This window comes from Oncorhynchus mykiss, chromosome 9 (assembly GCF_057628025.1).
Source record: "Oncorhynchus mykiss isolate SJ-2025 chromosome 9, ASM5762802v1, whole genome shotgun sequence".
Taxonomy (NCBI): Eukaryota; Metazoa; Chordata; class Actinopteri; order Salmoniformes; family Salmonidae; genus Oncorhynchus; species Oncorhynchus mykiss.
This window is the reverse complement of record NC_143030.1, coordinates 41906115-41926376: the sequence shown is the minus strand read 5'-3', so window position 1 is coordinate 41926376 and position 20262 is coordinate 41906115. Positions and strand designations below refer to the sequence as shown.

At 42.5% G+C, this 20262-nt stretch overlaps 1 protein-coding gene across 2 annotated transcripts in view; it reads left to right on the top strand.

Annotated features, from left to right (window-relative positions):
• Positions 1-5970: 5970 nt before the first annotated feature.
• The window catches only part of LOC110531988 (fibulin-2), a 48113-nt gene continuing 33821 nt past the window's right edge, over positions 5971-20262 (top strand). The window contains exons 1-2 of one of the 2 annotated variants that reach the window (XM_021615543.3): positions 5971-6142; positions 8885-10419. In XM_021615543.3, the coding sequence (XP_021471218.3) occupies positions 9015-10419 (1405 nt within the window). In that variant the 5' untranslated portion in view covers positions 5971-6142; positions 8885-9014. The remainder of the gene's footprint in view (positions 6143-8884; positions 10420-20262) is intronic. The other variant, XM_021615544.3, reaches the window with a different exon arrangement.

The following is a 20262-nucleotide window of genomic DNA, read 5'->3' as shown; positions in this document are numbered from 1 at the left end:
TTGAAGAGCCTCAGCAATCGCTCTGGCATCACTGAAGGTTAACTTCTTAAACCTGGGGTCAAGTGCAGCGGTTTCTGATAGCACGTGATTATATTCCATTCTGTGGAACTTCCTGTCCATTGATTAATATGGGGTGTCCATCAACTCTGTCACATGTCCTGTGGTTACATTTGCTTCTCTCTGGTGGCTGGCTGTGATTCGCTGCAGACCTTACACAGGAGTATAATTTTTGAGGCTGTCACATAGCTGAAAAGAGAAAACAGTAACTTATTAGTTCAGGTTCATGTTTTGCCTGATACTGAATTCTCATCTACTGCTCATACATCATACTGGATTAAAAAATGATGTAGTAATAATTGCTTACTGTACCTCTCTCCACTGATCTCCACAGTGACCTGCTCAAAGGGTTCCAGGGACTCTGCACACCACCACCTTTCCTCTTGGGTCAGCACATCAACAGGTGCATTGACAATGGCCAGGGTAGAGATGACATCCTTTGACTCAAGAAACCGCTTCAACATATAAAATGTTGAATTCCACCTTTTAGTGCAGTCTTGTTTAGGCCTCAGCTCAGGCATCTCCATCTGTCGTTGTGTAGACTAGGTTTTCAGCGCTCCTGTGGAAGTATTCCACAGCTGCTTTCACTTTGTCCACAGTGGGCTTCATCACCTTCAGAGCGTCTCTTACAATCAGGTTGATTGTGTGGGCAAGACATGGATGATGGGTCCATTTAAACATTTTCATGGCAAAAATATTTGGGTTGTGTTAGCTGCATTGTCGCCAGGTCGCAATTGTAAATGAGAACTTGTTCTCAACTTGCCTACCTGGTTAAATAAAGGTAAAATAAAAAATAAATAAAAACACAACAGACCACTTTTCCATCTACTTGCTATTCTCAACAGTTCCTCTGCCAAGTTCTCTGAGGTGTGTCTGTTGCTGAACTCAAAGCAGTCCAGAAGTCCAGCCAGACATCAAAGAATCTTCAATGAAGTGACATGTAACCGACATGTAAGAAGTGGTTACCCTTGATATCCAGCAGTCAGTGGTAAGGCAAACTGCAGTAGCTTTCTGGACTCTTTCTCATACTGAAGTCTGTGTGCTCTCATACAGTTGTGGAATATGTGATTTTGAAAGGGTTTTCCTGCTTGGAATTGTGTACATTGAATTTGGGCCATTGCTATAATTTCTAAAACCTCTGTCCTCCTCCATGATCAAAAATGTCTGGAAATCTGTGGCAATAATTTTAGCCAATGCAATATCAATTTGGCCTTGTTTTGCCACAGACATAGACTTGGGCATAAACTGTTCCATAGAAGACTGCGTTGCTGTGGGTTGCGGAGTACGCCTACTTGACTGAGTGGATACACCTCCACGTGTGGAGGTGCTGGCTCCACCACTATCACTAGCAGGCCTGCTAGTTTCTCAAAGCTCCGCTACAGCTAGCTTCACAGTTGGGTGCACAGTTCCCATATGCCGGTGTAGGTTGTTTGTAGAACTGGCTTTATATGAGATTTTGTTTTGGCAAATTCTACACTGTACTCTAACATTGTCTACATTATTAAAATGCATCCAAATGCTACTTTGTTTCCGACTCATTTTCCAGCTGTTGTTTTCATAGCTGTCCTTCCTCTCTCTCCTCGGCTGCTAAGTGTGTGACTGTAAGAGAGTTGGCTCGGCCCTCCCTCATGCATCTTTGGTTCATTGGTTGACATTGAGTGTCTGATTGACAGGAACAACAGGTGAGGCTGTTAGTCTGAGCAGAAAGTCAGAACGAATGTGTGTGTGCTTGAGCATTTAGGCCTATATTATTTTATTTATCTTTTCATTCTTTAAATTAGTTAATTCTATTAATATCTTAATTTTTAAAATACATTTAATTAGGATTTTCTGATATGCGAGCCGGCTCCCAACGTTCACCTACAAGAGGGCTCTTAGAGCCGACTCGTTCGTGAACGACCCATCACTAGTGCGTGCTCAGTTCCCTCCTGTACTCCCTGTTCACCCATGACTGCATGGCCAAGCACGACTCCAACATCATCATTAAGTTTGCAGACGACACAATAGTGGTAGGCCTAATCACTGACCATGCTGAGACAGCCTATAGGGAGGAGGTCAGAGACCTGGTAGTGTGGTGCCAGGATAACAACCTCTCCTTCAATGTGTTAAAGACAAGGAGATGATTGTGGACTACAGAAAAATAAGTACTGAGCATGCCCCAATTCTCATCAACAGGTCTGTAGTGGAGCAGGTTGAGAGCTTCAAGTTCCTTGGTGTCCACATCACCAGAAAACTATCATGGTCCAAATACACCAAGACAGTCGTGAAGAGGACACGACAACACTTATTCCCCCTCGGGATACTGAAAAGATTTGTAATGGGTCCTCAGATCCTTCTACAGCTGCACCATCGGGAGCATCACCGTCTGGTATGGCAACTACTCGGCCTCCGACCGCAAGGCACTACAGAGGGTAGTGCGTACGGCCCAGTATATCACTGTGGCCAAGCTTCCTGCCATCCCGGACCTCTATACCATGTGGTGTCAGAGGAAGTCACAACAAATGGCCAAGGACACCAGCCACCCTAGTCATAGACTGTCCTCTCTGCTACGCCAAGCGGTACCGGAGTACCAAGTCGAGGTCAAAAAGTCTTCTTAACAGCTTCTACCCCCAAGCCATAAGACTCTTGAACAGTTAATCAACTGGCGACCCAGACTGTTTGCTGCTGCTACTCTCTGTTTATTATCCATGCGTAGTCACTTTACCTCTACCTACATGTACATATTACCTCAAGTAACTTACTTCTTTTTCCTAAAAGTTTATGTTAACTTTTTTTAAATACTAATATTAATGGACCAAAATACCAACAAATCTTCAAATTGATAGGTAGATGCAGAAATGTCATATCAGCCTTTGGTGCCTGGCCTTAAAGACATCCTCCAGCAATTGTTTTACTTTAACTTTTGTAAAGCGATATTCAATGTGTAAATACAGTATAGTCCACACACTAAATGGTAAGAAAATGTGTTTTAAGCCCAACTGCAAACTTCATGGAGTAGGGCATTCAAGGAGTTGGTCTGATGGGAATCTGTGATGTCATCGGCCTTCCCCTTAATTGAGGAACAATAGATGAGCAATAAAGAACAAGAGAGGAAAGCCCCCCCCACCTCCCCCACTTATACTATGTCATGTGCCTTTTGTTAAGTCAATCACGTGTTAAATGAGGTGAAACTGCACTGCCACTTTAAAACAGCTCCTACTTCTCAAGTCACTCCCTTTGTGTCTCAAGTCACAACTGACTCTATTCTCCATACAGTAGTGTACTGATTTTGACCAGAACTTAATTTAGGGCCCTGGTCAAAAGTAATGGACTATATTGGGAAATGCAAGGTATTTGAGAGGCAGTCTGGAGCAAGGAGCAGAGGTACACCATGCAGGTTCCTCTGGGCATTAGTGAACTGAATGGACCTTCACAGCCAGTTAGCTCATGGGCTCAGGTTATTAAAGAACCAGAGACGGCCTGTCTGCCAGGCACAGCACAGCCCAGGCTGAGATCACAGTCCTGCTCTAGACAAGAGAAAAATCTATGTGCTTGTCTCCGATGCGGTCACTATTATAGTATGTAGTCAGTCACGTTACACATGAACAAACTGTGGGTGGATAGACTTGACCTGCACTGGACAATATCCATGGATGCTGGCAAGTGGACAGTGGGGGCAAATGTTTTATCCAGTTACAAAATAGCACTGAACAACACATGGATTAAACTTGTATAGATTTGTACAGATGTGTCTATAACACAGTTTCTTAATCCAGTGAAGCCTGACTAAGGGGATTTCTGAAAATGAAAAATCTTGCCATATTAATTTCGTCTCTATAACCTTACAGAAAAAACAGGCTTCTGGCAAAAGTTGTGGCAAATCCTTTGCCAATTTGCTGCAATAAATTATGCAGAGATTTTGCATACTACAACAGATCAATAGTATAGAGGAAGTTTTCAACAATGTGCACACAAAAACAAATGCTGGAGCCATCCATGTCATCGATTTGTCGTGGGAGTGTCCCTAAAACAAAGCCACGAATGGCACCATATCCCCTTGTGTCTGTCATTTAACCACGACAAGGTGACTGGGAATATGGTTGAATACAAACAGTCCAGTTATTCCCTCTGTAAGGCAATCAAGCAGGCAAAATGTCAGTACAGAGACAAAGTGGAGTCGCAATTCAACAACTCAGACACAAAATGTTTATGGCAGGGACTCCAGACAATCACAGATTATAAAGGGAAAACTAGCTACTTCGCGGACAGCCGAAACACTTTCTTCACCCGCTTCGAGGAAAACACAGCGCCGCCAATGCAGGCCACCGTCGCTTCCCAGGACTGTGAGCTCTCGTTCTCTTTGGCCGAAGTAAGTAAGACATTTAAGCGTGTTAAGCAAGGGGCCCTGGGTTTATACCTCGCCCTGTGCAACTGGGTCCTAGACTTTCTGACAGGCCGCCCCTAGGTGGGGAAGGTAGGCAACAACATTTCCACTATGCTAATCCACAACCCCACATGGGTGCGTGCTCAGTCCCCTCATGTACTCCCTGTTCACCCATGACTGTGTGGCCACGCACATCTCCAAATCAATCATCAAGTTAGCAGACAGCACAGCAGTGATCGGCGACAGTGCCCAGTCCAGAGCGTCCGGCGACAGTTTACAGACCGGAACCTCTAACGACGGGCCACAGACCGGAACCTCTAACGACGGGCCACAGACCGGAACCTACCACAACGGGCCACAGACCGGAACCTACCACAACGGGCCACAGACCGGAACCTCCCACGACGGGACACAGTCCTGAACCTACCACGACGGGCCACAGTCCAGAACCTACCACGACGGGCCACAGTCCGGAACCTACCACGACGGGCCACAGTCCGGAACCTACCACGACGGGCCACAGTCCGGAACCTTCCAGCGACGGTCCCCAGCCAAGGGTCTCCAGCGACGGACCCCAGCGACGGACCCCAGCTTGGGGTCTCCAGTGACGGTCCCCTGACCGGGGTCTCCATCGAGCATCCCCAGCCCTCAGTTTAAAGAAGTGGGGCAGCGTCCAGAACCTAAGACGCCACCAAGGTTAGATGCCCACCCAGACCCTCCCATATAGCTTTAGGTTTGCGGCCGGGAGTCCGCATCTTTGGGGGGGGTACTGTCACACCCTGACCTTAGTGTTCTTTGTTTTCTTTATTATTTTGGTTAGGTCAGGGTGTGACGAGGGTGATATGTGTTTTGACCTGTCTAGGGTTTTTGTATGTTTATGGGGTTGTGTTTTTATGTCTATGATTGCCTAGATTGGTTCTCAAGGCAGCTGGTTATCGTTGTCTCTGATTTGGAACCATATTTAGGCAGCCATATTCCTTGGGTAATTTGTGGGTTATTGTCTATGTGTAGTTGCCTGTGTCTGCACTTGTTATATTTATAGCGTCACGTTCGTTTTGTAAGTTTGTTTAGTGTTTCTTCGTTGTTATTAAAGAAGATGTATTCACATCACGCTGCGCCTTGGTCTCATCGTTATAACGAACGTGACAAAGAGCCGCAGAGATCATGTGATATTTTCTTCTTGAGTGAGAAGATTTGCAGGAGAGTTTGATTATTGTGTGTAGGCTTTTTAGCCTTTGTCCTTTTCAAGTTATGGACATTAGATGGGCATAACATGGGTATAATAGAGTTATTCACCAGCACAACCTACTTTTGGGTGAATCATCTGGAATTACAATATACAACGGCACAATAATGACAATGTAAATGGGGAAAATGACTGCATTCGTCAAATAAACACAAGTGCAAAGATTAATATTGGAATGTGACAGCAAGCAGCCTATTTCAATAAAGTAAAACAGCAGCTAGATACAGATTGAAGCGATTTGGAATTCGTTCTAACGTGAATCAGCAGCTTAATGAAATAGAGGCGCAAAAGTATTCCTGACCTCATAAGTAATTTGCTGAAGTATTCAGAGGGCAAAGAAAGTTTTTGTTCCGCCCCTATCCTCTCTCAGTTTTCAGAGAGCGCTTGCACATCCCCCTTCTCTTCAGAATGCGCTCAGCTAACTTTGGGCCAGCATACAAGATACCGGTCGCACACTGACAGAACTGAGAAGTAAGGTAAAGAAAAACTTTTCAATCACTGCCTCACTGCCTTTGCACGCTTGTTTGTGAGAATGTGTTTATGTGCTAACCTTATAAGAGACTGCATGTAACATGTAAAAAATTATGGTTTTCCTTTCCAACATTTCTACCCATCAGTTATGTGCATGGCAGGTTATATTGACATTTAATTCTCCACATAACTAAGAACATTTCAGGATTTTATTTATCCTCTATTAAATTATGCCTATTTCACTTTCACACTTAACGTTTATTGTTAAAACACAGAGAGAAAAATGTGTTTAAGTCCTGTTTCCAATATCAAATTATGGAGTATTCTCAGCCCTGAAGTCTATTGCTTATGTCCATTTGTATGTAATGACAAAACGTAAACAGTAATATTTGTTAAAAGTGATTTGGCTCTATGTGAGTTTGTGCACCTTATCAAACCTCAGGCTACTGACTTTATTACATTCAAGTCATTATTCGCAGCCTAGCAGATAGACTGACATTATCTTGTATGATATCTTTACACCAGTCAGAAAATATAGTATTTAAAAACGCGAAGATAAACATTGCTGTTGAGAACTTTTCCTGTTAAATCACATGACAACAATGTTTTCTGTATCCTGGCTCAAACTCGTTGGTACTAGGAGAGGTACATGAGCAAACCATGTACACAAACATTGTTTGGAAAACTTTGGAATTTTTTTTAGCTGATAGAAAAAAAAAACGATAATTTGTTTCATTTAAATAAACTAATCTTACATAGGTCAGCAAAGATACAGCGGCTAGATGTGTCTTCCATTCACTTGATCCTCTTATCACAGATTATGATAGTGGTTGTGAGTGAGTGACACATGTTTATACAATTAGTTTGATTCGCCCAGACCCAACTTTCTTTTTCTTTTTTTTGAATCTCACTGTCAGCTGTGGCAGACATAGGAACTCTGAGCCTCAGCCTTTGATGCAGTACATCATGCCATGTCGTTGCATGCCATGTGCTGAATTCAACATCATTAAAACACCAAACCAGTGGGGCACATGCCAGTCAAGACTGTGAGACCTGTTAAAATGATTCCTTATCCACTGCATACAAAGCCATCATTGACTGTCTAAGTGGTGCATTCGTCTGTGCTGCAGTCCTTCTCATTCTGTGGTCTGGTATGATGAAGTGAGAGAGACGTAGCCCCAGATGTGCGAGAAGTAGCCAGAACCAATGTTTTCCTTCCAGTTGGATGTCTAATGGCTCTCAAACGTATCATTTGAAGAAATGTTGAATTTGGAAGGGGGGGGGTTGTAATATTTCATTTAGAAAACCTCTGCAGTTGGCTGTGACTGCCATAACCTGTGATTGGTTGACTTTGACACAGAGGGGTTGTGCTAGTGATAGAATCCTCACTGAAAGGAAGTGCATGGTCCCCTACATAATCAGCACTGAAGGGCAAATTTGCGCCAAGATAATAGGATTCCTCAACACAGAGCAGCACACCATAACTCTATATATGCAGGTTAATAAACTCAACATTCTCATTAAAATATAGTCATGGAATCAGGACATCATATGGCAGGATTATAGTATTTTGAATATGTTGATATAGAAAACAGAGGGACTGTATGAAGAGTTATGAGTTGCTGCTGGGAGTTTAAAGACGTGTCAGTGCAGGCTTCTCCATACAACCAACGCACACATAGAGCGTGAAGGGTGTCTATTGAGGAAAATATACCATGTCAACACTGGGTGACTTTTGCCCTCCCAAACTGCTCCACCACATGTTGGAATCCATGCACCAGCAAGCTGTTTCTAAGCATTATGGGGGCAATGAGTCTGGGCTGTTGTGCTATGTGTGTGTCTTTTGAGTCTAACACTGTTCATATTCCTCAACTGGGTTAAGCTCGGTGTTAAAGATTAGTCAAATGTTAGGAATGGATCTAATATTTGTTTTAAACACATCATGTTTCACTTAGAACTGGAATGCATTTTGAAAATAAAAAATAATCGTACCAACAGATTTCTTTGATTGAAACGTTAGTGTTTCTTAGGACTGGATCAAGCACACGAACAGTTGGGGGGAAAAACAGGAAAAGTGAAATAGAAAACACCTGGTTTTCAATATATTCTCTGATTTGTAGTCCCATCACTGACTTGGATCGCACACACGAGTTTAGAATTGGCTGGATATGGATCACTGCAAATATTGTTCAGTCTCCGTACAGTAGTGTAAGAAATGCATCTTATTAAAAGTTACAGAACGTACTTCTTAGAAAGGACACATTTTGAATTGCAGATTTGGAAAATATCTGACACTAGCAACCACATTAAGCCTACTGTAGTGCATGAGCTTCGTCCTCTCTTATCTGTGTTATTCTGTGTGTAGGAGCTGTCAGGTACAGTGCCTTTCTTTTCTAACTTTGGACGGTTTGTCTAGGGTTGTCCATATTTCCCCCTATCCCTATCCGGCGTTACCTGTAGCCACATTTCCATACCAATGTAATGCAAACCACAGTATGCATCACGAGCTGTCCTGTGACCAGAGAATGGGCATGGAAAAACATACATTAGCCCAATGGTCAATTTTATTATTGGCCTAATGACAGTAATGATAGCTAGTTTAAACAGTGGAGACTGGTGGCACCCAGTTCAATGACAAACAACTTGGTGATGCCTTGGTGATGAACTTGGTGATGATCTTGTGGTTCTGTCACTACAGTAAGTTGACATAACAGTAATGTCATGTTATTTCTCTTTCATTGTCACAGGTTAAAGGAGGCCATTTGAAATCAAACCTTCAACATCATTCTCACTCCAGGTCGACTGCAGAAGACTGTGGACAATAGTTGTCATTCAATTTTCAACAATTGTTCTTGGGCTCTGGGACTTTTATGAAAAATGAACCAAGAAAAACTGATGCTGTTTCAATGTGTGCTCCTGTTGTGCCTGGGCACCTGTCTAAGCCAAAGGGACTGTACAGGCATGGATTGTCCAGTGTTGGACAACTGCATTGAGGAGGTTTTGGAGAAGGACGCTTGCTGTGCCACCTGCGTTAAAATAGGATGCTCATGTGAAGGTTACCAGTACTATGACTGCATCCACGCAGGCTTCCGGAATGGGAAAGTTCCAGAGGGAGAATCTTACTTTGTGGATTTCGGAAGCACAGAATGTTCTTGTCCACAGGGAGGTGGGAGGATCGGGTGCCATTTCATCCCATGTCCCCAGATCCCTCCCAACTGCATCACTGTCGTGGAACCTGCGGATGGGTGTCCGCAGTGTGAGAGCATCGGTTGTGTCCGAGGCAACCTGAAGTATGAAGCGGGTCACTCCTTCCAGATGGACCCGTGTCAGGTGTGTCACTGTCCTAACCATGGCGGGAGCCTGATGTGTTCTCCTATCCCTGACTGCGACCCTCGTCATATTAAGAAGCCCATGTTAGCAACAACCAGACAGAAAAACATCTCTCTGAGAGACCTCAGCAAACCGCATGACAATAAACAGACAAGCCCATTAGACCCACTCGCCCCCGGTAACACCCTACCTCTTTACAAAGAGGACCCACCTGTCCTGGATGAAGATAAGGATTATGACTACACACTGCCTGACTCCTCCTCTACTATACCACAAGACCTGGTCCAGCCAACAGAATCGACCACAGTGTCACCATCCTATGCTGAGACAAGCTTTCCTACTTATGAGATCTTTAATGACCTGAGGCAGGAGCTGAGAGAGAGACTGGGAACATATGATCAGGAGACAAGAGAGGAGGTGACTGTTACCGCGGATCCCCATCACATGGACCAGACCACCTCAAAGGCCCAGGGGGAGTCAACAACATCAACAGCATCAACAACAACAACTAAACAGGAAGTGACTTCAGAGAGCCACAGGCATCAACAGGAAGTTGTTGACCGGGACAGCAGGCATCACAGAGATGGTGACGTAGTAATGAAGAGTGACACTTCGAAGGACATCACACAAACTGTCCATAGTGACAAGGGAGTGAGACACACTGGCCACCACAAACACAGAGACAACCAAAACAGTCACCACCATGATGGCAGTCGTTCATCCCAAAGCAACGGGTGGCACCATGAGAAGCACCTTGAGGAGCATCTTGAGGAGCAGCGTGAGGAGCCCACAAAGCCCCAGAGTAAACTTGACCAGGACTTTCTCGCAGTGAAGTTCAGCCCGACCAGCAGAGCTCCTGTCATGAGGGAGGAAGGAGACCAGGCAGCCAGGAGACAGTCCCAGGTCCTCTTCAACTACCAGGGCCCAAACGAACAGTCTCGAAACACTGAGGGTAAGTCAGCAATATATGGCCACTCTACCAGTGTCTAAAATAATAGTGTGCTGCTGATATTTTTGTATTCATTTTTTATAATTACTGTACTTGTATTTAGGGTAATCAAATCTCCTACAATGTCCTCTGAGACCTAGTTAAAGGCCATACATAAAAGCAGTTCTTTCATATGCATTTTGTTCATTAAAAGATAGGAACCACATTCATCCAGTGTAATGGTTTATAAATGTGTGCCTGTGAAGACAGTAGCCCAGTGTAAGAACTAGAACCTCAGATGATGTACTGCCCTCCTTCTCTTACATCCTGTGACATTCTTAATCAGTCTATAGTAGCTGCGAGCTGACACTGGTCCAGTAAAAACTAGGCTTCACGGAAAGCATACGGTCTCTAGACAGTGAGCCTTCCACTTTTCTAGAAAGTTCAACTTCATTTTATCAAATAGAAATTCCTTAGGATAACCTCGCAATAAAGGGCTACAATCGAGTCATCTGGAGAATTCAGGGATTGTTTCCATGTTTGCGTTAATTCAAACCCAAAGTGACAGATAGATACAGTAATGTGACATCTTCCTTGTGGCGTCTTTATCAGGTCTTCCCTCTTCCCAGTAGCCTCCTGAACACCCAAATGTTTTTATATTTTTAAAGTGTATATCAGATAGCTGCAGTGAAATGTGTTGTTTTACAGGGTCAGCCGTAGCAGTACAGTGCCCCTGGAGCAAATTAGGTTAAGGGCACATCAGCAAATTTTTGCATAGTCACCTCAGGTATTTAAACCAGCGTCCTTCGGTTACTGGCCCAACGCTCTAACAGATAGGCTACCTGCCACCCACTCAGTTTCTGTAGATTCTGTAGCAGTGTCCCTCGCGTACAATCATCAGTAGGCTCAGCATTAGCAGCCCTCCCCAAGGCATAAATACTGTACATCGAGAGGAGCTTCTGAGATGGAGAACAGATCATGAAGAGACTAGCTAAATGTCTGGAGGATGGGTTAAGAGTACAGTATTCATAGAGCAGGGATCATCAACAAGATTGAGGTCAGCGGGCCACCAGTTGGGTTCTCTATAATAGAGAACCCATCTCTGCTTTGAGATTGGGGTTGTTTGTAACACACATATTCATAGGTAATACCTGTGATTGTGTATGACCTCCAAATGACCACTGTAAGGGGCCTCCAATATGTTGCATCATCTTCTCATGAAATCTAGGTTTCCCACTGGAAGAAAAAATCCTCAATCAGTTCTTGAGATTCCAATAGGGTTTACGGGTTTACCTTTCATAATATCCACAGTACTACTATGGATTACACATAATAGGATTTCAGTGTACTGCACTAAAATGTAATAATCTCCTCCTGATTTTAGCACTGCCACAGCTACTGAATTACAGTACAAACTAGGTCAGAGCTATAGGAATTCAGACTCTTGCACTATACTGTAAGTAGGTAGTGTGTGACAGTCAACTGTGGATTTTCCCAGCTTTGACTAGCCACCCTTCTTTACTATACTATAACTGTTGAGACCTGTTGGGATTTTTTTCTGCTTTCAGCACTTGTCCTCCATAGGAATGTATAGTGTATGTATTAGCTGTATGGGGTGTTTCTTTGGGAGTTAGCATGAGAGATACCTATCACGTACATTCCATGCAGCAAGGATTCATGAGAGCGAGAAGATTGAAATATGCCAGGTCATTATTGGCATTGGTGTTTACCATTCACACGATTTGTTTATAAAGGCAAGGCCAAAGTCAACTTCTCCAGTATGTCTTGTAAGTGCCTATGAGTTAATATCCCCCCAGCTTGCCTTGGATGCAGTGCGACACATATATTTGTTGTGACAGATGCCCTCAGCTGTTTTTTACGCTGCATATCTGAATATTAGGGTATGATCCAAGAATGAAATGGTAGATTACTGTTGCTTCAGAGTAGGTTGACAGAGAGTCTAAGTTCATTCACGTAAATGTCTGTCCAGCACACTCTGAGTATCTCTGTCCCATTTGGAGCAGCTCATTCCCAGGGGCAGTGGAGACAAAGATGACTAGCCTGGCTACTGTCCAGCCCCCTGGGTCAAGCTGACATTGTTAAGGGTCAGAAGTCATGGTCACTGGGTGAAGGGAAAGAGGGTCCAGCATGGTGACATCCTTAAGGACAGGAAGAGACTCAATCGATAAGGTCCCTGAGTTATGCCTGTTATCAACCCCCATTAGGGCAGCTTGCCAGAGTCATTCGGAGAGGAAAGGAGAAAGCATGCACTGCAAAAACACAAAATATGTCCACTACACATAAACAGGCCTGGTTTCTATTGGAAAGCGGTCCAAGGTAAAGAGTCGAAAACTACCCTGCTCCATCTAGAGTCTGGGCTACGTCCCTCCCTCTACCAACTACACAGTATGGGGATTTCTAGGCACTCCGTGGTGGTCATGGTCGTGGTGGTGTAGGATGTCTTGGGGGGTTGTACTTGAAAAGGGCATAATATGGAAGTGATGAATGAGACCTCTGTTGTGGCCTGATTGCCAGACGATACTCATTGCTCTCTCATGACCCGCTTTGATTACTCTTCTCCCACAAGGCACTGGGCCTCCCAATCCAACCAGTAATCACTGGAGCTCAGCTAGACTACACCTTCACACTCACTCCTCCTGCTCATTAGGGAACCCACTTACCCTACTCAACCAAGCTGAAGCCATTTTGGGATTGATCTGTTAAACAGGCATGGGAAAATGTTAGACGTGTACAAAGGTTCAAGTCCATTTTGGACTTTCGTGCAAAACTATCATTTTCAGTGGCCACTCTGCTGTAATTGTCACCCTCAGTATTGGTGTCAGACAACACTGGCTCAGTATTCAGGTAGGCTTCCACACACAATCATACAGCCTAGCCTATGGTTATGGTGGTGAACTCAGCATAAGACAATGATAAGGACACCCCCTCAATTGGGTGAAAGGAACACTATTATTGTTGCTGTTATTATTATTACTGCACATTGGACTTGGCTATTATTACATTATTTATGGCCCAAGACATTTAGCCAATGATGACAGACACCATACCAATTAATGAACAACGGACAATATATCGAAGTGTATACAGATTGGGGCTGCTTCCTTGTGGGGCTACATCACATTGCATCCTTAAGGGCTAAATATGTCAATTTAAATTGGAAGCTATTCCCCTAATATTTGTATTTATTCTGTGTTGGATAGATGGCCAGTCCGAGATGGCCAGTCCGCTCAATTCAGTTCATGTTGATGTCTGTCCCCCTCCGTTTAGGCGACAAAATGTATTTCCCAGGGAGGACTCGGCCTACAGGCCACGATTAAGTATTGTGAGATGTCGATTATAGACTGCGTTTAATCCACATACCCTATTTCTTTTTGTACATTGTATAGAGCACTTAAATGCTTAATACATATTGAGGGTCAGGTTATGTTTAAGGTCATTTAAGCCATTTTACTAATAACAATGAGGATAATGGATCAATAACTATTGCTCCTACAACCTTCCTATTTGACATTTCTTCAAATATGGTGGTCAGGCTTGCATATCTGTTATATTTAGCCTACTTTTTAAGATTATATTTGATATTTTTCTTCATTATTCACGCTAACACATCACATCTACTAACTAAACTGTAATGGTCTGAAAATGGTTACTTGTTTTATGTTTAACTTTATTTATATGTTTCAATGCCTTAAAGACCAAAAACAGATACTGCTTAAAAGGTCCTGCTTTTAGTTACACATCCATGGGCTAAAGATAACAATGATATCATTGATATAACATTCTCTCTTGGAATTTGAAAGGCCTAAATCATCCTATCAAGTGTTCCAGCTGTCTTGATATTCTAGCAAGAAACCATATTGACATAACAATGCTCCGTAAGGACGCACGTATAATGAAGAATCAGTTTGTACAAGCTGTCTGCTTTTCCATCAGCCCCAAATACAACTAAAGGTATAATCATAATGATGCATAAGATACTCAAAATTAGTATGTTACTTAGACTGACGCACATGGAAAAAAAAATATGCAAATACATTTGAATCTGAGTTGAATTAATCACAGTTAAAGAAGATATCCAAATTGGAAATGTTCTTAACTGCGTTCTCAACACTTTTTTCAGATCAGGTAGCTATTGCTCTTTCCAAAGTCAAGAGAGAACGTTGGTAAGACAGAGAGCAGAATTTGCCATCCATCGAGTTATAGACTCAACCATTACTTCCATGGTAATCGTACCAATCTTTAACTGGCCAACAAGCTGTGCAGAAACTACTATCAGAACCCAAATGAATCAATCAAAGATTCTCCCGCTACTATAAAGAACTATACACCTATGATTGTTAATCCACACCAAGCCAGACGACGAATTAAGAACTCCTCTTCTCTCAACCAGTTCACTATTGCTCAAAATGATTAACACAGCTGTTTTTTTTACCCTTTTTTGTGGTAGTTAGAGTCTTGTCCCATTGCTGCAATGTTCAAGAGCCGTGCATCCTCCGAAACACGACCCAGCCAAGTTGCACTGCTTCTTGACACGGAAGTCAGCCGCACCAATGTGTCGGAGGACAGACCAAACTCTCCCCTAACCCAGACGACGCTGGGCCAATTGTGCGCTGCCCCATGGGTCTCCTGGTCGCCTGCGACAGAGCCTGGACTCGATCCAGGATCTCTAGTGGCACAACTAGCACTGCGATGCAGTGTCTTAGACCACTGTGCCACACGGGAGGCCCCCGTAGGTTAATTTTTGAGAGATGTAAATACAGCACTAATTCCGCTTTCATTAGAAAAAGGTAAAGATGCCACCCAGTGTTCTCACTTTTGTGATAAACACAGATATTCATCTCTTTTACAAAATGTTGTCACGTCTCGAGACTTAGTTACCAAAATTGTTCCACACGGATTAAATAGGCTTTGCTCAAAAACTTTTTTCCTCGGATAACCATTGACTATTACATATCTTACATGCTTCATCAGAAACAACAGCTCCTTGGGCTGTTTTATCTCTCGATGCAGAAAAAGTTTTTGATAGACTAGAATGGTCATATCACTGGTCTGTCTTGGAACTGTGGCTCCAATGTTAGTGGCTCCAATGTTAGTGGCTCCAATGTTATTTATATGATTAAAATACTACAGTCAGGTCCATAAGTATTTGGACAGTAACACAATTTGCATAATTTTGCCTCTGTACACCACCACAATGGATTTGAAAGGAAACAATCAAGATGTGCTTTAAGTGTAGACTTTAATTTAAGATCTTTGTCAAAAGTATTGTATGAACCATGTAGGAATTGCAACCATTTTCTCTCAAATTTTAGGGGCTCAAAAGTAATTGGACAAACTAACGTAATCATAAATTAAATTGTGAGTTTTAATATTTGGTTGCAAATTCTTTGCCTGAAGTCTGGAACCCATAGACATCACCAGCTGCTGGGTTTCTCCCCTGGTGATGCTCTGCCAGACCTTTACTGCAGCGGTCTTAAGTTCCTGCTTGTTCTTGGGGCATTTTGCCTTCAGATGTGCTTTCAGCAAGTGAAATGCATGCTCAATTGGATTCATGTCAGGTGATGGACTTGGCCATTGCAGAACATTCCACTTCTTTGCCATAAAAAATATTGGTTTGCTTTCGCACTATGCTTCAGGTCATTGCCCACATTTCTGTGAGCACCATCCAATGAGTTTTGAAGCATTTGGCTGAATCTGAGCAGATAATATAGCCCTAAACACAGAATTCATCTTGCTCCTTTGGTCAGCAGTCACATTATCAATAAACACAAGGGAACCAGTTCCATTGGCAGCCATACATGCCCACGCCATAACACCACCTCCACCAAGCTTCACAGATGAGGTGGTATGCTTTGGATGGTGAGCAGTTCCTTCCATTCTCCATACTCTTCTCTTCCCATCATTCTGGTAGAAGTTGATCTTTGTCTCATCTATCCATAGGATGTTGTTCCAGAACTGTACAGGCTTTTTTAGATGTGGTCTTCCTGTTTACATCTTGTGGTAAACCCTCTGTATTTACTCTGGTGAAGTCTTCTCTTTACTTTGACATAGCTACGCCTACCTCCTGGAGTGTGTTCTTGATCTGGACAACTGTTGTGAAAAGAGGTTTTCTTCACTAGGGAAATAATTATTCTGTCATCCACCACAGCTGTTTTCCGTGGTCTTCAGGGCCGTTTGGTGTTCCTGAGCTCACCAGTGTGTTCTTTCTTGTTAATAATGTACCAAAAAGTTGATTTGCCAACACCTAATGTTTTTGCCATCTCTCTGAAGGGTTTGTTTTGATTTTTCAGCCTAATGATGGCCTGTTTCACTGGCAGTGACAGGTCTTTGGACTTCATATTGAGGGTTAACAGCAACAGATTCCAAATGCAAATGCCACACTTGAAATCAACTCTAGACCTTTTATCTGCTTACTTGTAAATTAACTAATGAGGGAATAAAACACACCTGATCATGGAACAGCTGAGCAGAAAATTGTCCAATTACTTTTGGTCCCTTTAAAAGGATGGGCACGTAAATAAAGTGCTGTAATTCCTACACCGTTCACCTGATTTGGATGTAAATACACTCAAATCATATTCATTGTTTAATTTCAACTCCAATATGCTGTGGTAGACAGCTAAAGTAATAATAACTTAGTCAATGTCCAAATATTTATGGGCTTGATTGTATATGCCAAATCCCTCAGACATTGTTATAACAGGCAGTATCTGCTCTGTTCAGAATCACAAGAAGCAGTAGATAAGGTGAGCCGATATCCTCCTTTGCTATTTTTATTATCCATGAAACCCCTGGCCCAGGCAATTCGTCAATCGAACGAAATAACAACAATTTCCCTAATCTCCATATACCCAGACAATATTTGACTACATCTAGACAATGTATTTCAATCGCTCCCAAACGCATTGAAGATCATAGATAAATTCAACTTCGTCTCAAGTTATAAAATGAATAGTAACCAAATCTGCTCCACTGCCTCACAAGACCCTGAACGAGGACTCCATCTCTACTTATGGAATCCCAATTGTTTCCCATATTAAATATTTAGGAGTATATATATTTTCTTCCTTAGATAAAACCATTATAAGAAACGTTTTATATAAAAAAATGGCTATTATTTGGTTATTTTGTTATATACAGTGCTTTGCGAAAGTATTCGGCCCCCTTGAACTTTGTGACCTTTTGCCACATTTCAGGCTTCAAACATAAAGATATAAAACTGTATTTTTTGTGAAGAATCAACAACAAGTGGGACACAATCATGAAGTGGAACGACATTTATTGGATATTTCTTTTTTAACAAATCAAAAACTGAAAAAAATAAAAATAAAAAAATGTCAAGGATGATCAATGGAAACAGGATGCACCTAAGCTTAATTTCGAGTCTTGTAGCAAAGGGTCTGAAAACTTACAGTGCCTTGCGAAAGTACTTGAACCCGATCGAACATCTCTGGAGAGACATGAAAATAGCTGTGCAGCAATGCTCCGCATCCAACCTGACAGAGCTTGAGAGGATCTGCAGAGAGGAACGGAAGAAACTCCTTAAATGCAGGTGTGCCAAGCTTTTAGCGTGATACCCAAGAAGACTCTATGCTGGATTTGCTGACAAAGATGCTTCAACAAAGTACCGAGTAAAGAGTATGAATACTTATGCAAATGTAATATTTAAATTGTTTTTTTTATACATTTGCAAACATTTCTAAAAACCTGTTTTTGCTTTGTCATTATAGGGTATTGTGTGTACATTGAGGGAAAAACAACTATTTAATACATTTTCTAATAAAGCTGTAACCTAACAAAATATGACCAAAGTCAACGGTCTGAATACTTTCCAAAGGAACTGTAAATATTTATTTTTACCCAATTGCTATTGTACAGTCTTGTCCAATCTCTGCAACTCCCATACTAACTCAGGAGAGGCAAAGGTCAAGGGCCATGTGTCCTCCGAAACACGACTCTGCCAAGCCGCACTGCTTGCTTAACCAGGAAGCCAGCCGCACCAAAGTGTCGGCGGAAACACCATCCAACTGGCGACCGAAGTCAGTGTGCATGCACCCAGCCTGCCACAAGGAGCTGCTAGAGCACGATGGTACAAGGAAATCCCGGCCGGCCAAACCTGGACAATTGTGCGCTGCTTCATGGGTCTCCCAGTTGCGGCCGCCTGCAACACAGCCTGGGATCGAATACACGTCTGTAGTGACGCCTCAAGCACTGCGAAGCAGTGTCTTAGACCGCTGTGCCACTCGGGAGGCTCCATTGCTAGAAACTTTAACAGAATGCTCAAATCAATTCAATTTAACCTCAGTAGATGGACTAACATCCCAGTTGCTTTAACCGACAGAATATCTTTTGTCAAAATGAATATATTGCAACGGCTACAATGCTTCCCATATCTCCCCCTTCTGGCTGTTGGGATAAAATTAATAGTGTGGTTTACATTTGTATATGGCAAGGTAATCGATCCCGCATAACATTAACAAACTTATTAAGAGAGAAAGACGTAGGAGGACTATGCGTACCAATTGTATTTCCAGGAACTAGCATTTCGCCCCATCTTAAATTGGTTTAGACATGATTCTTCTGCCCCCTGGCCTATACAGAGAAATATGGTGTATCCTATTGCCCTGGAAGAAGTCGTCTTCACTGATATATGCCTTAAACAATGTAAATTACGCCTTGGTTCTATTATTGTTCACACAATTTCTATTTCGCGCATAATTGAAAAACGATGTAACTGGAAATCAAAATGACTCATACTCCATTACTTCACAATAATGCCTTGCGATTTGGAGGGTTGCAATAATGCCTTTTGCATCCCCCCAATGGTCCAAATGAGGAATCCGTACCCTTGCCTATATCATGGACAGTAATGGTTTAAGAACATTCCAAGATTTGAAGGACACATACATATTACCAGGCAACTCCTTTTTTCTTATATTTACAACTTAGGTCACCTATGATGGCCTATGGAGTCCCTTGGGAAACCCAACTACTGAACCCTATAACGAGAAAATTATCTGGGCTCCCGAAAGGACTGAGCTCTATAATATATAAACAACTTTTGGAAAGCTCATATTATGAGCTAGCCATTAAAATAGCATGGTCCACAGACCTTAGTGAATCTGAACAACCCTTTAACATAATATGGAGATATATGAACTTTGCATCTCATAATGCAAGCCATTAAACTATACATTTTAAGTTTGTTCACAGACTGTATTTAACACCAAGGAAAAGTTTTACAATGAAGTTGGCCTCAACTCCCAACTGTTTACTGTGTCTCCTAAATCAGGTAGGCACATTCCTTCATAGGATGTGGTAGTTCCCTGCAGTTAAATGCTTAGATGCAGGCGGTTGGACTAAGATATGTGGGGTTGGGAGGAATGGGATGGGGAGTTGGGGGTGTAGGCCCACCTCCTTTTTGTTTATTTTTCTTTATATACCAATTTTACTAATTACAAAATCCAGTTTGATCAATATGATCATTTCTCTATGTATTTCTTACTTTTGTTTTTCTTTTGCGTGGCAGCCCACGGGTACATGTTATATAAACCGAATACATGAATTGAAATTGTACCTGTAAACCCCCCAACAACCAAAACTGTGGTTTAAAAAAAGAGAATAAAAAAAAAGCAACATGTACTGTCCCAAAACACATACTGTAGCATCTGGGAGTGAACTAGGCAGATATGTAATTTTGGTGAGGATAAAAGGAGTGGGAATTCCAGACCTGGCCACATCAGTGTTAATCTCTACCACTGCTGTCAGGATGGGCTTGCAGGTGGTTGACTCTCTATCTAATCTAGGGGGATTTCCAGGTCATTTCCAGGAATTAAGGCATATCTC